Genomic DNA, 1889 nt, shown 5'->3' on the forward strand with positions numbered 1-1889 from the left:
TTTTTACAGATTTTCGTTCAAACTTGTAAATATTGTGTTGATGTTATTTGTGAGCGACATATGGTTGTCGCACATTTCGGGCGTGCCGGGTTGGGAAGGAGAGAAATTTTAATTTCCCATCAGGCTAATTGGTTGTGTACCGGCACGTAATAGACGTGGTTTAGCTTGGGGTGGTAGCGCGCTCGGTTTAAGAGTGCGGGCAGGTGACACAACACCGGCCCCGCTCAGTTTTACCAAAACCTTTAGCGGAATAGTTACGTTTCTATGTGCTTATTTAATATATTTAACCTTGCGTAATAAAAGTGATTGCTTTCAGAGAAGATGCGCGGGGGTCTTCAGACTCCTGGAGATCCACCTATTGGGGGCCTGCAGACTCCTGTAGATCTACTTGGTGTGGGAGAAGGCGAGGATGTAGGGAAACAGCAAAGCGGGTTGAAATCCTCTCTCTCTACTCTCATGTTTCAGTAAGTATTTGCTGTATCTAAACATAGTATAGTTTAAGATTATTGGTTATAATTGTGACTTGATAGTATATGGAAATGAAGAATGTTTTGCCTTTTTGTTATAACATTAGTTGTGTTTTTTATGAATATTAACACGGGAATCTGGAAAGTTCAAATTATGTTGTTTTAAGATTTTGGTTTATATTTAGTTTAGTTAACATTTAGCGTAGAGTTGGATTAGGTACGGTTGGGTACAGAACAAATTTTTGTTTAGAGAGTGTGCGGTTGTAAACATTAGCCATGTTGTTTATGCCAACGGGACTACCCAGGCTAGATGTAGTGTATCCTGTGGCGGTGAGATTGGTTTGAGTGTGGGCCTTACTGTATTGGTGGCTAGCTGTTTATGGGTTTTAATTCGCAGGATTTACAGGTATTATAAGTTTCTCAGTTTATCATAAGATGTGTTGTGTTTAACCATTTGTGGGTTTTATTTGCCATGCTATATATCTTATGTAAAATACAAGAATAACATACTCATTTTTAAATATTTTAGTGTTTTAGATTTATTTAATAATATAGAAACAATTTTAGGTTTCAATTAAACGTGTGAAGCTTTGGACAAGATGGGTTTAAGGTATTAAAATATTATAATTAGGCGATTTGGTGTGAATGTACTGAGGCAAGAGTGCAAGCCGGAGGCTAGAGTTGGTCGGTCATTGCCCTCTGTACCTGTACCTGGTAGCGATTGCAGACTGTCCGATACTGGTCCTTCTGGTTTTCCCTAGTAAGTACTTCAATTTAATATAATTATGTTGCGTAATTTTTCTTAGGAATATATCAATTTAGCTGTTAAAATAAAAATGTCCTTTTTTGTAATAAGTGAAGGTAAATATAACTATTGGACTTATTAAAGGGGAATAATTGGGCAGTAACACTGTTAACGGGAATGAATGTTTAGTTATGAAAGACCGGATGTTGTTTCTGTTGGGACTCAGACTATACTCAAGTTTCCTTATTTATACGAGGGTGAATTGCCCGGCGGACAGGATCCTGTTAAGGTTAGTTTTGATTGTCAAAGATCTTGTTTTTTTCTTTCCTAATTTTAGGACAAATGAGTAGGCAAGGTGTTTAAAAAGTGTAATAAAACGACATTAGTCAGTGCAACATTTTAACCTGAAAAAGATGTTAGTTTGCGAATTGCAATTCTTGCTTAATTTATTAACTTACTTTATTTAGCAAGAAACTGATGAGTTGACCAAAATCTACGCCGAGATTGAAGAATTAATGCGCCACGAGAGGAAGGAAGGTAGGGAGCAGGAGATGCTGCATAATCTGAGGAAGGCACTGCAGATGTTGGCCATCGTAGATGGCGGGAGACCTGATAGTGGGTTCGATGACCAAACTTTCAGGTCAGAGGTTTCGACCCCTGATCTTGCTGGAGGGTTG

General features: G+C 38.2%; 1 protein-coding gene across 1 annotated transcript; it reads left to right on the forward strand.

Annotated features, from left to right (window-relative positions):
• Positions 1-288: 288 nt before the first annotated feature.
• Positions 289-1889, forward strand: LOC111717671 (uncharacterized; the record flags this gene model as incomplete). Its single annotated transcript, XM_023493162.1, is given in 5 exon segments — positions 289-464; positions 718-873; positions 1099-1227; positions 1402-1501; positions 1680-1889. Coding segments are annotated over 5 exon segments (738 nt in total), but the record flags the coding sequence as incomplete, so codon positions are not given.

Source organism: Eurytemora carolleeae, unplaced genomic scaffold (assembly GCF_000591075.1).
Source record: "Eurytemora carolleeae unplaced genomic scaffold, Eaff_2.0 scaffold3031, whole genome shotgun sequence".
NCBI classification, from domain to species: domain Eukaryota; kingdom Metazoa; phylum Arthropoda; class Copepoda; order Calanoida; family Temoridae; genus Eurytemora; species Eurytemora carolleeae.